This window comes from Carcharhinus amblyrhynchos, chromosome 20 (genome assembly GCF_965287045.1).
Source record: "Carcharhinus amblyrhynchos chromosome 20, sCarAmb.v2.hapA, whole genome shotgun sequence".
Taxonomy (NCBI): domain Eukaryota; kingdom Metazoa; phylum Chordata; class Chondrichthyes; order Carcharhiniformes; family Carcharhinidae; genus Carcharhinus; species Carcharhinus amblyrhynchos.
The window spans coordinates 48,891,972-48,907,704 of record NC_137343.1 but is presented as its reverse complement, the minus strand read 5'-3'; the positions used below and the strand labels follow the sequence as shown (position 1 = coordinate 48,907,704).

General features: G+C 43.0%; 1 protein-coding gene across 2 annotated transcripts in view; it reads right to left on the bottom strand.

Annotated features, from left to right (window-relative positions):
• Positions 1-15,733, bottom strand: part of cabin1 (calcineurin binding protein 1) — a 464,629-nt gene that overhangs the window by 395,404 nt on the left and 53,492 nt on the right. For both annotated transcript variants that reach the window (XM_080208567.1, XM_080208568.1), the window contains exons 15-21: positions 14,761-14,955; positions 12,943-13,179; positions 11,879-12,029; positions 10,617-10,729; positions 9,097-9,258; positions 7,808-8,014; positions 6,267-6,412 (exon numbers count right to left, since the gene is read on the bottom strand). In XM_080208567.1, coding sequence (XP_080064693.1) covers positions 6,267-6,412; positions 7,808-8,014; positions 9,097-9,258; positions 10,617-10,729; positions 11,879-12,029; positions 12,943-13,179; positions 14,761-14,955 — 1,211 coding nt within the window. The remainder of the gene's footprint in view (positions 1-6,266; positions 6,413-7,807; positions 8,015-9,096; positions 9,259-10,616; positions 10,730-11,878; positions 12,030-12,942; positions 13,180-14,760; positions 14,956-15,733) is intronic.

The following is a 15,733-nucleotide window of genomic DNA, read 5'->3' as shown; positions in this document are numbered from 1 at the left end:
TCCGCATCCTTCTGCTTGTGTGGCGATCAGAATTGAACACTATATTCCAAGTGCACCCTAAGGTTCTATAAAGCTGCAACATAACTTGCTAATTTTTAAACTCAATACCCCAGCCAATGAAGGCAAGCAATGCCGTATGCCTTCTTGACTACCTTCTCCACCTGCATTGCAACTTTCAGTGACCTGTGTACCTGTGCACCCAGATCCCTTTGCCTATCAATACTCTTAAGGGTTCTGCCATTTACTATGTATTTCATATCTGTATTAGACCTTCCAAAATGCATTATCTCACATTAGTCCGGATTAAACTCCATCTGCCATCTCTCCGCCCAAGTCTCCTGCTGACCTCTGATGGTCCTCATCGCTATCCGCAAATCCACCAACCTTTGAGTCATCCGCAAACTTACTCATCGGTCCAGTTACATTTTCCTCCAAATCATTTATACATACTACAAACAGCCATGGTCCCAGCGCTGATCCCTGAGGAACATCACGTGTCACAGCCCTCCATTCAGAAAAGCACCCTTCAACTGCTACCCTCTGTCTATGACCGAGCAGGTTTTGTATCCACCTTGCCAACTCACCTCTGATCCTATGAGGTCATGCCACTTCACCTTCTGCACCAGTCAGCCACGACAGACCTTGTCAAAGGCTTTACTGAAGTCCATGTAGACAACATCCACTGCCCTACCCTCAATCATTTCCTCGAAAAACTCGATCAAGTTCATGAGACATGACCTCCCCTCCACAAAACCATGTTGCCTCTCACTAATACCTCCACTTATTTCCAAGTGGGAATAAATCCTGTCTCAAAAAATCCTCTCTGATAACTTCCCTACCACTGACATGAGGTTCACCAGCCTGTAATTTCCTGGGTTATTCTTGCTATCCTTCTTAAACAAAGGAACAACATTGGCTATTCTCCAATCCTCTGGGACCTCCCCTGTATCAGTGAGGATATAAAGATTTCTCTCAAGGCCCCAGCAATTTCCTCCCTTGCCTCTCTCAGTATTCTGGGGTATATCCCATCAGGCCCTGGGGAACTGTCTTCCTTAATGTTGCTCAAGAACCCCAATACCTCCTCCTTTTTGATCTCAACATGACTCAAACTACCTACACATCCTTTTCCAGACTCATCATCTACCAAGTCCTTCTCTTTGGTGAATACAATGGAAAGAACTCATTTAATACCTCGCCCATTTCCTCTAGCTCGACACATAGATTCCCTCCTTTATCCTTGAGTGGGCCAACCCTCTCCCTGGCTACCCTCTTGCTCTTTATATACATCTAAAATGCCTAGGGATTTTCCTTAATCCTGCTGGCCAAATGTTTTCTCGTGACCCCCTTTTAGACCTTCTTACTCCTTGCTTAAGTTTCTTTCTACCTTCCTTGTATTCCACACTTGCTTTGTGCATTCCTAGCCTCCTAGCTTTGACAAATGCTTCCTTTTTCTCTTTGACTAGGCTCACAATATCTCTTGTTATCCAAGATTCCCAGTCCTTCAGTCTTACAGGAATGTGCTGGTCCCGAACCCCTATCAACTTGCACTTAAAAGCCTCCCACGTGCCAGATGTTGATTTGCCCTCAAACATCTGCCCCCAATCTACATTCTTCAGTATGCTCCTGCTCTGTCCAAGACCGCAAGAAACCATAAACAGTCACGAATGTAGCCCAATCCATTACGCAAACCAGCCTCCCATCCACTAACTCTTTCTACACTTCCCGCTGCCTTGGCAATGTAGCCAGCATAATTAAGGACCCCATGTACCCCAGATATTCTCTCTTTCGCCTTCTTCTGTCACGAAAAAGATACAAAAGTCTGAGGTCATAAGAACATAAGAAATAGGAGCAGGAGTAGGCCATCTAGCCCCTCGAGCCTGCCCCGCCATTCAATAAGATCATGGCTGATCTGTCGTGGCTCAGTTCCACATTCCCACCCTCTCCCCATAACCCTTAATCCCCTCGCCTATCAAAAACCTATCAACCCGCATCTTAAAAATATTGAGCGAGGCAGCTTCCACCTCTTCAACAGGCAGAGAATTCCAGAGATTCACCACCCTTTGAGTGAAGAAGTTCCTCCTCAACTCCGTTCTAAACCGCCCCCCCTTTATCTTGAGGCTGTGCCCTCTAGTCCTACTGTCCTTTCTGAGCGGGAAGAGCCTCTCCACCTCTATCCTATCCATCCCATTCAACATCTTATATGTCTCAATGAGATCTCCCCTCATTCTTCTAAACTCTAACGAGCACAAGCCTAGTTTATTCAGCCTCTCCTCATAGTTCAACCCCCTCAACTCCGGAATCAGCCTAGTAAACCTCCTCTGCACTCCCTCCAAGGCCAAAATATCCTTGCGTAAGTGCGGCGCCCAAAACTGCACACAGTACTCCAGCTGCGGCCTCACCAATGCCCTATACAGCTGCAGCAAGACCTCCCTACTTTTATATTCAATCCCCCTCGCTATGAAGGCCAGCATCCTATTCGCCTTCCTGACCACATACTGCACCTGCAGGCTGGGTTTTTGCGACTCATGCACAAGGACCCCGAGGTCCCTCTGCACCATCGCATGCTGCAGTTTTTCCGCCCCGTAAGTAATAGTCCTTCCTACCATTATTCCTACCAAAGTGGACAACCTCACATTTGCCAACATTAAATTCCATTTGTCAGTTCCTGGTCCATTCACCCAGCCTATCTAGATTCTTCTGCAGACTCTCCACACCCTCCGCACAATTTGCCGTTCCACCAATCTTGGTGTCATCAGCAAATTTCGACACCGTACACTCGGTTCCCTCCTCCAGATCATCTATATAAATGGTAAATAGCTGAGGCCCCAGCACCGACCCCTGGGGCACTCCACTAGTCACCAACCGCCAATCCGAATAGCACCCGTTGACCCCCACTCTCTGCCTCCTATTTGACAGCCAATCCCCTATCCACGCTAACACCCTACCCCCAACTCCATGCCCCCTGACCTTCTGTAATAACGTCTTGTGAGGCACCTTGTCAAACACCTTCTGAAAATCAAGAAAGACCACATCCACCGGCTCTCCTCTATCCACCGCCCTAGACACATCCTCATAGAACTCCAATAAATTCGTCAGACACGACTTCCCCTTAACGAAACCGTGCTGCGTCTGCTCTACCAAACAATTCTCCTCAAGATGCCTCGCTATTTTCTCCTTGATCACAGATTCTAACATTTTTCCTACAACAGACGTTAAACTAACCGGCCTATAAGTCCCCGCCTTTTGCCTGCCACCCTTCTTAAACAACGGCGTAACATTAGCCGTTTTCCAATCTTCTGGCACTTCCCCGGAATCCAGCGACGTTTGGAAAATAATCACCAAGGCATCCACTATCACCTCCGCCATTTCTTTCAGAACCCTTGGATGCATTCCATCCAGTCCTGGGGACTTGTCCACAATCAGTCCCTCCAGTCTGTTGAGCACCACCTCTCTAGTAACAATAATGTCATTCAGGCCCTCCACTCCTACCATCTTTCCATCGCTAACACCCGGCAAATTATTCACGTCCTCCTCCGTGAAGACCGAAACAAAAAAGTTATTCAAGGCCTCAGCCATTTCCCCATCCCCTACCACTAAGTGCCCCCTCTCATCCTCTAAGGGTCCAACGTTCACCGTAGCCAGCCTTTTCCTTTTTATGTATTTATAAAAACTCTTGCTATCCTTTTTTATATTAAGCGCTAGCCCAGCTTCATAGTTTATCCTACCCTTCTTTATCAACTTCTTTGTCATTCTTTGTTGACATTTAAACATCTCCCAATCCTCTTCTCGCCCACTACTCTTAGCTACTCTAAACGCCTCCGCTTTTAATTTAACACTTTCCTTCACCTCCTTCGTTATCCACGGCTGATTATCTCTCCTCCTACGATCCTTTTTAGGATAAATTTCTGCTGAGCACCAAGAAAGATCTCCTTAAAGATCCTCCACTGTTCCTCAGCAGACCTACCTTCCAACGCGCTCCCCCAATCAACATTCGCCAATTCCTCTCTCATCCTAGGTCACAAAGGGAACAGCTTCTTCCCTTCTGCCATCAGACTTTTGAATGGACCTACCTTGCACGAGAGTGATCTTTCTCTACACCCTAGCTATGATTGTAACAATACATTCCACACTATCTTATTTCTTTCTCTATGAATGATATGCTTTGTTTGTGTAGCGGGCAAGAAACAATACTTTTCACTGTATGCTAATACATGTGACAATGATAAATCAAATCAAACCCAACCTCTGCATCTTGGATACCTTGGGGTAGTTTAGCATGGCCAGTTCACCTAACCTGCACATCTTTGGACTGTGGGAGGTAACAGGAGCACCCAGAAGTAACCCATGCAGACATGGGGAGAACATGCAAACTCTATAGCCAGTCCCCCAAGGCCAGAACCCAAATGTAGCAATGTATGGCAGCAATCCTGATCACTATGTCATCAAGCAGTTCATTACTCAAGAACATACAGTACCTGGGACAATATCCTAATATGATAATGAAGGTGCCCTCCAAACATTGAACTAGGATCCTGTCTACATATTCAGGAATAAACTACGAAAAACCATCTTTTTACTGCCTTAGCCAACATTTCACCCTAAACCAACGTCGCCAGGAACGTACTTAACTGGTCCAAAAACAGAACATGCTGGAAAATCTCAGCCGGCCTAACAGCATCTGTGGAGACAGAACGGAGTGAACGTTTCAAATTGGGGAGATTTATTCTGGTGGAGGACCGAGGACAAACAGGTGGCAGATAGCCCTGGTGGGGGGTGGGGGCAGTGGCAAGGGAAAAAAAAGGAAAGCAGGACTTGAGGGGGAGAAACTGAAAAATGAATCTATGGCAGAAATGAAAAAATATATATAATAAATAATGCTGGGGATGAAGGCACAGGAGGGAGTTCATGGGTGTGAAGTTGTTCAATTCAATACTAAATCCAGAAGGCTGTGTGTAATCAGGAGATAAGGTACTGTTCCTCCAGTTTGCATTGGGCTTCACTGGAACATTGCAACAGGCCAAGAACAGACATGTAGACAGACATGAGACGAGGATGGTGTGTTGAAATGGCAAGGCAATAGGAAGGTCTGGGTCAAGACTGAAGAAAGTTCTTTGTAGGTGACCTAAGGGATGTCCAATAATAGTGACGCAGGGTAGTCAAGTTTCTCTTCGTAATACAATACCATACATGGCACTGTCAATTGCATATTAACTGTGTGCAGGTGGTGAGCATCAACAAGGGAGTCACTTGAGTGGCATGATGGCACAGTGATTAGCACTGCTGCCTCACAGTGCCAGGGACCCAGATTCGATTCCAGCCTCGGATGACTGTCTGTATGGAGTTTGCAGATTCTCCCCATGTCCGCGTAGGTTTCCTCCAGGTGCACTGGTTTCCTCCCATAGTCCAAAGATGTACAGATTAGATGGATTGGCCATGCTAAACTGTCCTTTAGTGTCCCAAGATGTGTAGCAGGGTAAATACGTGGGGTTACAGGGATAGGGCCTGGGTGGGATGCTCTGTCAGAGAGTCGGTGCAAACTTGATGGGCCAAATGGCCTCCCTCTGAACGCTAGGAATCTTATATGAGTAGACACAGACTGAAACTGTTTAGGTTTGGAAGTGCATGCCTGTAAAATAAACTCAAGTGTGTAAAGATAGGCTCCAGTTCTATCCTTCATCAACTGTCTTTCTGGAATAGACCAGGCAATGTCCATCTTGATATCAATAGGAGATGTTTGGTACCAACCATCTCTTGCAGGAGATGGTCACCTTCATGAAGCTAAACATGGCTTAACTCTTGCTGGATGTACACAATAGGGAGTGAGAATACAAGTGGCACGGTGGCGCACTGGTTAGCACTGTTGCCTCACAGTGCCAGGGTCCCAGGTCCAATCTCAGCACAGGTCACTGTCTGTGTGGAGATTGCACATTCTCCCCACATCTGCTTGGGTTTCCTCCGGGTGCTCTCGTTTCCTCCGGCAGTTCAAAGATGTGTACATTAGGTGGATTGGCCATGCTAAATTACCCCTTAGTGTCAGGGGGACTAGCTACAATAAATGCATGGAGTTACAGGGATAGGGTCTGGGTGGGATTGTGATCAGTGCAGGTTTGATAGGCTGAATGGTCTCCTTCTGCACTGTAGGATTCTATGATTCAAGTCATAACCAGCACACTCTTACCATATGTCAAAGACTGAGTATCCCTCACTATCATTACCATAGATTCTCCTGGTTTCAGATTAATACCAATGTTACTAATGGGTCTTACCTGGCTGGACAGACACAAATGTCGTGCATGTAGAATTTTATAGCTTTAGCCTGTTCTTTGTTCTTAAAATGATAATCAGCCAGGAGGTAATACAACTCATTTACAAGAGCAAGCCCAGAATCTGCTCCTTCAGGGAGTGCTGGCACCTAAAAATCAAAGGCAAAAAAGAAACAGTATGAAGTCTGCTTAAATCAAACTTAAAGCTTCAACCTTCACCAAACAAATAAATATTCATAGGTTGAAGCCTAAATCTATCTAAATGAAACTAGAAATATCAACTTCCAAAAAAAAGCAATGAATTGCTACCCATTCACTACACAATGCAGTTGTCACCAAGTCTCCCTTTTCTCTATCACCTCCTCCAAAAAAAATAAACATAATTCAGAATTTGACTTGGATAAAATGGTTACAGCTGTCTTTAATGCAAACTGCAATTCAACAATTTAAAGTGCTCAATGGAAATTTATTGAGGATCCCATCAAACCAAAGAAATGAAGACATCACTATACTTCATGTCACAATTGTTGTACAATATTAAACAAAACCAAACAAACCCAGACATTATATGAAGCAACGTATAAAAAAAAAGTTGTGCCAAAAGATTGCAAGGCGGCCAACATAATGTTTTCTCACAAAGGAAGAATGGAACATAATATATGACTTAATAAAAGCACAAGGTATTAAGGGGAACATGGCAGCAACGTTAGGAAGTTGGGTGAAGAACAGAGGAGTGGCTATTGGATATTTTTCAGACTGCCATAACAGTGGTATCACTAGAGATTAGTATTCAGACCATGTATTATATAACTGAACTAGAACATTGGGGCACAATATCAAGATTTACAGATAACAAGATAAGCGGTGTAATGAACAGTGAAGGGAACAGTGGGTGATTTCATAAGGGCTGACAGAAGGTTGTTGGATTAGGCTGATTACTTCAAATATCTGATCTGATAGCCAAGAAACGTGAGGTGGTATGCTTTGCAAGGAAAAATAAGCAGCGAAAACACACTACAGGGTAAAGGCTTAGGAAATGAGCAGAAATACTTGGGCAATCAAATAAAACATTCTTTAAAAGTGGGAGAAGCAGCTAATAAAAATGAAACCCTAAAGTTTTAGGAGCATTAACACGGAATGACAAATAAGCCCATTGCCATTGTGTTTACACACATGCTATTTGATCGTGGAGAATGTCATGCCAAGTCTAATTTCATCTTCAATTTGATTATGTATATACAATTATACATCATTTTCAAGTCTACTGTGCAGCAACAAGAGCAGGAGGCAATCTGACCCATTCCCTCCAGCGCAGACACATGACTGTAGCCCTCCCACAGCTTCTCTGCCCTATGTTAACTAATTAAAACACAGATCAGAAGGTAAAATTTTAATATTCTTGGCTTGTTTGCTCAGCAATGCATCACACAAGGTTCTTGTCCATTTAGTTATCAAAAGATCTTTTTGTTTTAATAAGAAACTGTTTACTTGAAATTCAAAAGTTTAACCTTTGGCAGTTCCATTACAAGTAGTGCTGATATTACCGTATCAACAGAGCCTTCGATATAGGCTGTTACACTCTCTATTGAGAGGGGCAGGTTATCCTCATCTCGATCTATTGCAGCAATTTTCTTCAAGAGATTTGCCAGGTCTGCAGACACAGTGCTGGTCTTGTAACTGTCAAATTCTGGGTAATTCTTGGGCTTGAAGTAGTCAAACATGAACTCTGCATCATTCCAACCCAGTTCCACCTATTGTTCCGACAGACAAAAAAGATGATAACTAACATTAGGTACTGGATTTGCTTTGAAGAATAGCCACCTGGGGGGAAGTGACAGCACTGTAAGACTCTATAAGCAGTTTAAGACAACGCTAAGGGTCATATTCAACCCAAAACCTTGACTCTGTTTCTTGCTCCACAATTGCACCCAGACTTGCTGAATTTTTCCAGCATTTTGTTTTTATTTCAGATTTCCAGCATCTGCAGTATTTTGATTAGATTCTAGCTCTGTGGAGAGCTATCAAGCTTCTGCTTTGTTTCTCCTCATTGAAACAAAGTCAAGGCTAATGATTCAAAGTTTGGAGATGAAGCTGCATTAATATCATGGCTCTAAGCTTTTTAATGTCACAGATCACATAGATGGGTACGACGAAGCTTCGGGGTCACATGCAACCAAAATCAGGGTTTCCATTCATCTTCCAATATCTCAATCTGCTGAGAACCAAAAGATTTAGTATTTATTCACCAGACAACTGCAGTTAGAATCATAAAATCCCTACAGTGCAGAAGGAGGCCACTCAGCTCATCGAGTCTGCATCGACCATAAACCCATCCAGGCCCTATTTCCACACATTTAGTCTGCTAATCCCCCTGACACTAGGGTCAATTTAGCATGGCCAATCAATCTAACCTAACTCAAGAAGAGTCAGTGTCAAGCCTCTAAACAGATGAAATTTAAAATGGACAAGCCACTGAGAAATGCAGGCACATTAGAACAGAGAAGTTTCAGAGGGCTGCATATAGCCCAGGAGTCACTGTTTCAATACTCCTGTACACGTTGGGATTATTCAGCCACAAACTCATCAATGTTCATATCTGTCAAACAAAAAAAAAAATGAACAAATATCCTCTCTCCAGTTCTTAAAATATGCAAATACCCAAATACTAAACATACACACAGATAGAACATTGAACATTCTGAAAGCAATTAAAGGTTAACACTTACTGACTAATTTCACAGCTCAGTGTAAACTTTGCTAGCATCAGATTCTACATCATAAATTATTCCTCTTTACCTAGCTTGTAGCCTGGAATGTGTGCAGAACTACACACCTGCTGTGCAGAGTGTTCCTCCAAATATCTGGCTTTGCTCTTCTTACTAGGATAAGCATATAGACAGTAAAAACACTGCTCAAGGGCAGTCTCCAGCTCCTCTTTGAAGGGATGGGCATCCTCAGGTCTTGAAGCAGACAGTTCCTTCTGAAGAACTCGAACCTATTAAGAAAAGCATGTTTATTTCTGAAACGACCACATCATTGAATTTTACGAAATGTATTGCACAGAAATGAGCCATAGCACCCAACTGATCTATACCAATGTTTATGCATCACACTAGACTTCTCCGACGGTGGCACAGTGGTTAGCACTGCTGCCTCAAAGTGCCAGAGACCAGGGTTCAATTCCGGCCTTGGGTTCTGTCTGCGATGACAAATTTCACAATAAGCCTTTTTCCACAAAGCTTCCATATAGGTTCCAGAGTTCATTCCACTTCCTGTATGTGCACATACTCTCTGTCTGCATGGGTTTCATCTGGGTGCTCTGGTTTCCTCCCGCAGTCTATCCGAACAGGTGCCGAAGTGCAGTAATTAGGGGATTTTCACAGTAACTTCACTGCAGTGTTAATGAGACACTAATAAATAAACTTAGTTTATTTATTAGTTGTTAGGACAACTAATAAACAACTAACAACTTTTTTTTCCTCTTTCATGTGCTTCTCCAGCTTCTTCATAAATGAATCTACGCTGCACACCTTCTGGTCACGAGTTCCACGTACCAAATACTCTAGGGGTAAAGAAGTTTCTGCATTCCTTGCAGTGATTGCCATATATTCATGCCCCCCCCCCTCCAGTTCTAGTCTTCCCCACAAGCACAGACATTTTCTCTATGTCTACCCAGTGATCCCTTCCATTATTTCCAACAAATCACTCTTAACCTTCTATTCTCTTGAAGAAAGAGTTACTGCCTGGTCAGCCTTATCTGATAAGTGCAACTCAAATCTAGCTCGACATGCAGTACAGGTCTAATCCATCCAGAGGGCACAATTTTCTGCACTGTGATGGTATCCTCAATATCATTCTGGGGTGGGTCAGCACATCCAGGAACTGGAATGAACTCTGAAACCTCTACGGCAACTTAAAATGGAAAAAGACTCTTGTGAAATTTGTTTATCAGGTGAACAGGTGTTAGTACAACATCAACCAACACTCCCACGTCTAGCAGCACAGTTAGGTACAAAGCAAAACTTCTTCCAGTTCTGCTTGGACTCTCCAGCTCTTCCATCTCTTCATTAGGAGACTGCTGTCTACTGTACCAGTCTGACTTTTCCACTTCACATACTAGCAGTTAGATTCAATAGAATATAATAGACTGAAGACATACACATTAAAAATGATTTAGTTCTCTGCTCCTTGTGTTGAAGTTCTCAATTACGAGCTGAAAGAACTCTCTGATTCTCATCATAAAGTCGACAGAACATATTCCAATACGGCATAAGGAAGACAAAGTATGTGAGTGGTCTTTTCGGATACATCAATTTAAATGTACATTAATTATTTTTAAACCAGGCTACTTACGTAGAACTTAAGCAATGCTCCGTCAGAATTACAGCACCAGGATTTCCGTCCCAGGTACTCATGCGCTGTGTTCAGCAACATCAAAGAGGAAGGCAGCATTGGAGTTTCAGGATCTACACAATACACAGCCACAAAGAAAAACTGAAACAAAACTCTAGAGAAATGCAGTCTTTATCGTAGTAACAATGAGTAGAATAAATAGAAGGTAGCACTGGCCAATTGCTTTCTCATCCGTATGATACAAATAACCTCAATATCGCTAAGTTGTGGGGAGGAACACAGCCAAGTTTACCGAGTTTGCTTCAAACTCCTGCTGGAAAGCACAAGTATCTAAGCTAGACTGGGCTAAGTTGCAATGCCTCCCATGAGCAAAAAACTTGCGAACACCAACTGTCTGGATCCTCAGATGAAGACTTCACATCAAGGCTCCTGTAATATGGTTGCCATCACCCATTGACTGCTGGCATCGTGTGAGGGAGAGCAAAATAATTTCATCAAAAAGAGACAAGCCTTCTGTCTGACCGCCACTGGGCAGAAATTGTGGATTCTGCCTGCAGAATCCAGAACAATAATTTTCCTGCTAATTCATGTTCAACTCATGTTAATTCGCAGCGATGACGTATAGGATAGATAGTATGCAGTGTTTGCTTTGTTGATTCTTATCTTTGTTGAACTTAAATGTTCTTCAGTTTTAAACTGTGGAATCTTGTGATTTTATCCTTTTAATAAATAACTAGGGCTTTGCATTTCTATTTTTTAAAAAAGCATTATTATCTCTACCAAGACTGTCTCACCTCACCAAAACCACAGTTAAATGATCCCCAACTATAAGATTTGGAAACCAAATTAGTCATGAGAATATCTGGAGGGGATCAGATCACAGATTATAAAAAAAACCAACAAAGTGTAGATTAAGGAGATGAGGTGGGAAAGGGTGCTCCCAGACTCCTCTGAAAGTTAGTAGGAAATGAAGTAACCAGAAATTATGGAGTCAAACCACATCTGGGGACAAATAGAACAACCTAACAGTTGATATAACCACTAAGTACTGCCATCCAGTTAAAGCAGTGCCTTTAACATTCATAAACAGCTTCCCTAAACTTGCAGGATTCTAACCACCTGTACTGAAATAAAGCTCAACAGATAAAAACAGTTCATTAAAAAAAAACTGACTGTACATAAAGAATAAATTATTAATATGCTAAACTGCAAGGCACAATATTGAACCTCCTTTATCCCAAAATCCAGACAGCAACACGGACCTGAGTCTTCACTTTTACAATGCTGCCGGCGAAGTGTATCAAACTCCTCCTCCTCATGTTTTATGATCCTGTATAAGGTGATCCAAGGCAGCACTGATGACACAGTCGGTTCTTTGGAATCTTCAGACATCCCCATGCTGCAATCAATGATCTACAACAATACAAACTGGTCAACTTATTCAAATACTCGTGCCTATCCTTCTGCCTTCTCTTTTTAAAAGTAACGCAACACTGTGAAGTTCCAAAGAACAAAAGGATCTTGGCGTGTTTGTCCATAGATCTCGGAAGATGGAAAGGCAGGTTAGTGTGGCGAAAAAGGCATACGGCTCACTTGTCTATCAATCAGGATATAAAAGTAGAGAGATGATGATGGAGTTGTGTAGAACTTTGGTGAGGCCACAGCTGGAGTACTGTATGCAGTTCTGGTCACCACATTATAGGAAGGATGTGATTGCATTTGAAGGGGTGCGAGGGAGATTCATCAGGATGTTGCCTGGGATGGAACATTTAAGTTATAAAGGGAGGTTGGATAGGCTTGGGTTTTCTTCTCTGGAGCAGAGAAGACCGAGGGGCCTGATTGAGGTGTTCAAGATTATGAGGAGCATGGACAGGGTGGATAGGGAACAACTTAGTTGAAGAGTCAGTTATGATGGGACACAAGTTAAAAGTGAGGAGTGGGAGGTTTCGGGGTGGGGGGGGGGGGGGGTGGTGGGGATTGAGGAAAGCCTTTTTCTTTTTACACAGAGGGTGTTGACAGTCTGGAATGCACTGGAGGATGTGGGATGCCTGACATCCTTTAAAAAAGTACCTGGATGAGTATTTGGCACACCATAACATTCAAGATTATGGGCCAAGTGATGACAAGTGGGATTGGGTGGGCAGGTCAGGACCTTTCATGCATTGGTGCCTTGAAGGGCCGAAGGGTCTCTTCTGCACTGTGGAATTCTGTGACTGTGAAGTAAACTTCCATAGTAAGTGTAAACATATCGCACTTGAGCCAAGACATCCTTCTAATAGGAGATAACTGTGTGGAATATTGCATTGAATGAGGTCCACCTGCTTACCTGGATGAGATTGTTGGCAAATCTGACAAAACAAGGGTTTACAGACTGCTCCTCCAGGATACTGTTATCCGAAGACAAGGAATAGTCAATCCCAGTCAACAGCTGAGTCACTGTTGAAACCCACTCTTCCTTTGAGGATGAGGATGAAACATTGTTCATCTGTTGAATGGCTTCATTTAGTGCAACTTCAGAACATTCCAAGCACTGCCTGTAATCTTTTTGCTTTAACAGGGAATCCTGACAAAAAGAGTAAGAAAGGGATTTGCTCCATTCTGACTTGATTATCTAGTTAGTATAAATGTAAACAAACAGTAGTAAGAGGCAAGGATAAGCTGTTCGGTTAGCAGATACCAGTATATCTCTACATCACTGTGCCTAATCTATATATCAATTTGAAGAACTACTGTCCCATCTATGTGTGCGGCTGAATGGTTATATTATTCTATGGCATTATCTCTGGAAGCTATAGCCAGTACACCAAACTATATACAGCCACCATGTCATCAGCATGGAAATCAATGAAAACTATAATTTCCAAATGAATCATATCACTCCATTGTCCAATTTAAAATTTATTCAGGACTTCTGGTCTGACTGAACCCCACTGCACCCAAACAACTTCCAAGTTGAAACCGGCCAATTTCTCCGACAAGGCCTGATCCAGTCAGTTCCCATGAAGCAATCCACTGGAACAGCACAAAAAAATCTGTCCGCTCTCTACAACTGGGCTGGCGTAGGTCCACGTTGCATATGGGATAGCAAAAGATTAATTCAAACAATATTTAATGGTCATCATTGCTTGGACACAAAAGCTAAGCTGTTCAATCCAAATATGCAATGAACTCCTAACTGGACATCTAACACCAGAGAGGGGCCAAAAACGTGACCTCCCTTGGGAAATAAGGAAGGGCAGGTGATAGAAGTTTAGCGAGGGGTCACTTTGGGACCAATGACCATAATTCTATTAGTTTTAAGATAGATGGAGAATGATAGGTCTGGCCCAAAAGTTAAAATTCTAAATTGGGGCAAGGCCAATTTAATTGGGGGAGTCTGTGGGAAGGCAAATGGACATCTAGTAAGTGGGACGCTTTCAAAAGTGTGTTAACCAGGGTTCCAGGTATGCACATTCCTCTTAGAGTGAAGGGCAAGGCTGGCAGAAGCGTTCGGCATGCTTGGTTTCATCAGTCAGAACACTGAATACAGGAGTTAGATGTCTCGTTGAAGTTGTACAAGACATTGGTGAGGCCACACTTGGAATACTGTGTGCGATTCTGTCATTCTATTATAGAAAGGATATTATTAAACTAGAAAGAGTGCAGAAAAGATTTACTAGGATGCTACCGCGACTTGATGGATTGAGTTTCAAGGAGAGGCTGAATAGACTGGGGCTTTTTTCTCTGGAGTGTGGGAGGCTGACGTGTGACCTTATAGAGGTCTATGAAATAATGAGGGGCATAGACAAGGTAGATAGTCAATATCTTTTCCCAAAGGTAGGGGAATCTAAAACTAGAGGGTGTAGGTTTAAGGTGAGAGATACAAAAGTGTCCAGAGGGGCAATTTTTTCACACAGAGGGTGGTGAGCATCTGAAACAAGTTGCCAGAGGTAGTAGTGGAGGTAAGTACAATTGTCGTTTAAAAATCGTTTAGACAGTTACATGCGTAAGATGGGTGTAGAGGGATATGGGCCAAACGTGCACACTTGGGACTAGCTTCGGGGTTTAAAAAAAAAAGGGTGGCCTGGACAAGGTGGGTCGAGCAGCCTGTTTCTATGCTATAAACCTTTATGACTCTATGATAATACAAAAACATTCGGATTACCTGCAACAAGAGTAGCTGAGCAGGCCGTTCGGGGATGGATGCAACAAACTCCAGGGGCTTTGTTCTGCCAATCGCACCAAGGGTCAGTGTGGGTCGCAGCAGCTTCACAACTTGCTCATATTCACCCATTTCATACAGACGTTGAACTTCCTCGAGAGACTGGCACCTCTCCAGTGACTTGAGCTTTTTATCAATCTGACGTGAGCAGAAATGAAAAACACAGTACCATCAAAAACACAAGCCAAAAACAAATCTGGGAGGGAGCGACAAGGTTCAAATTAAAGATACTGGAAATGTTACAACAAAAATATGAACTGTACAAGACAGGTTCTAAATTGCAACATTTTAGAATTTATAACACCTCAAATGGTAAAATTTTCCATTTAGCATCACAGCACATTTTAGACAGATTTTAAAATCCTGTGATGTACAACACAGAAGAACAAATGGCATATTAAAACAGAAAAAAAAAATGCGGATGCAGAATTACAATCTTCATAAAGCAAGTCCCCAATCTCAGCCAGCTCTCTGAAATGTTGGGCAGTGCCGTTAAAGTCAATGACCTTTTGGCTGGTTCGCTGCATTCGCTGTGGGGCATGACCAGAAAATCCCAGCTATTAACTCTGTTTCTGTATCCACTGATGCTGCTAGGCCTGCTGAGTATTTCCAGCAATTGCTGTCTTTATTTCAGATTTCCAACATCTGCAGTATTTACTTTGGTGTCAGTTAGTCTCCTGTTGGATTGTTATTTGAGCTCTGTACAGATAGATGTAGGACACTGCTGCAGGTCCAAAGTACACATGGAGAATCAAATGAGGTTGGGTATAGGCCTGTTTTGGACAGTTGATGAGGGCCTCAAATAAATTAATGTTGGGGAGTTGAAAATCAAGGGGTACACACTTCTGCAGGGAAATCAAGGGGTTCCAAGAAGAGGCTAGTGCCAAAAATCAAAGGAACCCACTGAGGCAAAAAG